This window comes from Dendroctonus ponderosae, unplaced genomic scaffold (assembly GCF_020466585.1).
Source record: "Dendroctonus ponderosae isolate FM_Combo_2020 unplaced genomic scaffold, Dpon_F_20191213v2 Dpon_F_20191213_7, whole genome shotgun sequence".
Lineage (NCBI taxonomy): Eukaryota > Metazoa > Arthropoda > Insecta > Coleoptera > Curculionidae > Dendroctonus > Dendroctonus ponderosae.
In genome coordinates this window covers 1,916,048-1,919,086 of record NW_026018916.1, presented here as the reverse complement: position 1 = coordinate 1,919,086, position 3,039 = coordinate 1,916,048, and the positions used below count along the sequence as shown (strand labels likewise).

General features: G+C 43.0%; 2 protein-coding genes across 4 annotated transcripts in view; one reads left to right on the top strand and one right to left on the bottom strand.

The window, feature by feature from the left end:
• LOC109540207 (zinc finger protein 239) overlaps positions 1 to 1,026 on the bottom strand; it is a 9,505-nt gene extending 8,479 nt beyond the window's left edge. Inside the window, exon 1 of the mRNA XM_048668088.1 lies at positions 660 to 1,026. Coding sequence (XP_048524045.1) covers positions 660 to 701 — 42 coding nt within the window. The 5' untranslated portion in view covers positions 702 to 1,026. The remainder of the gene's footprint in view (positions 1 to 659) is intronic.
• An 83-nt stretch (positions 1,027 to 1,109) lies between these two features.
• Positions 1,110 to 3,039, top strand: part of LOC109540202 (forkhead box protein O) — a 57,285-nt gene continuing 55,355 nt past the window's right edge. For 2 of the 3 annotated variants that reach the window (XM_048668087.1, XM_019908460.2), the window contains exon 1: positions 1,110 to 1,757. In XM_048668087.1, coding sequence (XP_048524044.1) covers positions 1,536 to 1,757 — 222 coding nt within the window. In that variant the 5' untranslated portion in view covers positions 1,110 to 1,535. The remainder of the gene's footprint in view (positions 1,758 to 3,039) is intronic. The other variant, XM_019908458.2, reaches the window with a different exon arrangement.

The following is a 3,039-nucleotide window of genomic DNA, read 5'->3' as shown; positions in this document are numbered from 1 at the left end:
ATTGGTGTCATTTTGTAATTTTTGTTTGATGATATTTAAAGTTTTATCAACAGGAACGTTAGTGAATAGACTAACAACATCAAAACTTACTAGAATATGGTTTGGATTTATGTCTATGTCTGATAATTTTTGTAAAAAATGTTCAGAATTTTTAATATAGGAAGTTGTGTTATTTGTTTGGGGATTTAAAATGTTTAAAAGATATTTGGCTAAGAGATGTGTAGGTGAATTTATACTACTAACTATTGGTCGTAAAGGAATATTAACTTTATGAATTTTTGGAACTCCGTAAAAATGTGGTGTTTTACTATTGTGTGGTGTTAATTTTGATCTAACGTAATCTGTGAATTCATGTTTAAATTTTTTTTAAGTGTTACAACTTTGTCTTTCAAAACGTTCTGTTGGATTTTTGTTTAATTTTGAATAACTTTTGTCATTCAAAAGTTCATTAATTTTTTGATCATAGATATTATAATCCATGATGACGGTCGCATTACCTTTATCATTACATTTTTATTTTATTACCTTTATATTATTTATAAAAGTTATTATTTGCACGTTATTACGACACTGATACTACTTCGACACATTCAAGTCAAAACGTGGTTAGACATAAACCAAACCACTTCACTTCCCACTTTTAACCGTTCTAACCTCACCTTTTTAAGATTTGACACTTGACGCGATTCCTGACATAACATTAGATACTGGCAACGTTGTATTCCAAGGGGGCTACAATTAGCCGCTTCTGAGTGGGATCACTTCAAAAAGATTCTCTATGAGGCGCAGCACATCGACAACTCCAAAAGCGAGTTCTTGATATACTGGAAATTTTCACCCCCGGCGGAGTGGCACGCCTTTGGAATCGCCCTGTATATGACTATCGACGCTTTGGACGCCGCTGTGCAGCGACTGGCCGTAGGCGAGCAGCCGATGCGTCTTCGGCAGCGGAGCTAATGGGAAATTACGCAACAACCAACCCGCTGCTGGTCCTTCGGCTGGTCAGCGCGGCTTTTGGTGACGTCGGCGGTGCCTCCGTGGCGCCAAATCGCGGACTTGCGCCCAAGTGGGCGACCGCCGCCAACGCGTTAACCGTGAACGTCGTCTGCGTAGCTCAGCATTCGGTTTGCGAGCGTTGCGGATGCTCGTTCGCCCTGGAAGACTGTTCGAGCGTAAGCGAATTTTCGTCGCGCGTGTTTCAAGCACTGCGTCATCACAAGGAGAACGCGTATTTTCAATCAAGTTGACCAGTATGGCCTCCTAAAGGACGTCGTGCCGCGTGGCCGAAGAACTTCGGCTCCAGCTGAACAAGTGTCCGGAGCTGTCCACGAATTTATTTGCGTTGTGCGCCCGGATCCGCTGTGGACTTTGGAATTTACCCCCGATTTATTTCGGTATCGGGAGTGCTCTGCACGCAGCAATGACGACGGCCTGTTCAAATTAGTGGTGGCAAAAGTGTCCGGACGTCGTCGCATCAAAACGCACCATCTTCGAACATTTGTGACGAGTAGCGGCGCGCTAAACAATTCAAATTTATGAACGGCCCGTACTCGGGGTACAGTCCGCTGGCCAAAATGAACCTCAACATCATGGAGCCGTTGGCCGAAGTGGATGGGTTCGAGCCGCAAACGCGGGCTCGTTCCAACACGTGGCCTTTGCCAAGGCCGGAGAATTTCGTGGATCCGGAGGATGGGACGCAGAGCGGCGCGGGGCCGGGTGGGATGTCCCTCGAAGGTGGCAACAAGTGTCCTGTGCCGGTTAGTTTTCACTTTTCACTTCCTCTTCATGCCATTGTCTCGTTCATTTTTCCACCATTTACACGGCCTTGCCGACCCAACTACACTTCAATTTGTGCGTCGATCGGAAATTATTGCGTTTAGCGCGCTAATTACGCAACAAACTAATTATGGACGTCTGTTAAACGACACTAACACGACGGACCTCCGTGAAATGTCGAGAATATTTGGAAAAAGTACGGTCATTTTGGATCAATAACATACAGTGCTTAACATATGTCCATGTAGACCGCAATGTAAGCGATGTCTAAGCCTGAGTCCAAAACCCTTTTGACCACCAGCCTTTGATCCTTCTAACCTATCTAAACAAAGTGCGTCGTAATCGCAGAAGAAGACGATTCATAACAGCTTGCAATGCCTGGTTTTACCGTCCAAAAGCCTTAAGTGAAAAGTCGGCAGTTTCGATCTGTTCAATACGGCAACATGAACCATTGGCGCAAACCTCTGTTCTGAAATAAGTCGATTGAAGGAACTGATGCGCAAAATTGGCCCGCCCGATCTCCCGATCTGAAGCCTTGAGACCTTTTTATACCGTGTATGTCATTTGTCCTATCAATTGTGATTGCGTTTCTAAGGCTTTTCATTCGATCGATAAACTCACAGATGGAAGATCCTCAATCAAGAAGGGACGCGGATACTTTTCTAGCTTGCATCTCTCTAGCTGATCTTGTAGAAAATGTCTATTCTAAAAATGATCTTGGTGCTGTTTCTTGGGGAATTACGGGTTTTGACCATTTTCGCTCATTGAAGTTTAAATTTCACATAACAAAACCGAAACTAACTTAAACACCTAAAAAATGTGCTTAAGAAAAAGTGCAAACAGATGGAAGTTTTCGCAAATTTTCGAAAATTTGCAAACTGCGCCACCTAGGCCTGRGTAACACTGTGTTGARTTGCGCTATTCAGTKGTTGCCGCTCTCTRAGTAAACGAGTTATAACTCATCGGTTAATGAGTTATAAGTCATTTATTAAAGCTTTACGAGACCCGAAACTGGAATTTTYACATCTKRAAAAAAWGTCATCAACATTTTTTCTGAGTAACGTTTTACTAATGCATGCATCAGTATCATTTAGGATCATTTGTGTCGTTTGTTGAAAAACCTCGTTTTTAGGAATTTGGTCATAACGTTTCGCTGACACGTATGGCATGCATCTTCCAAAGATAGTTCGATTAGGGTGCTCACACTCTGATCCGAAAGAACTGAACTACTCGAATTTCCTCACTCACGTTGTTACGACTGAA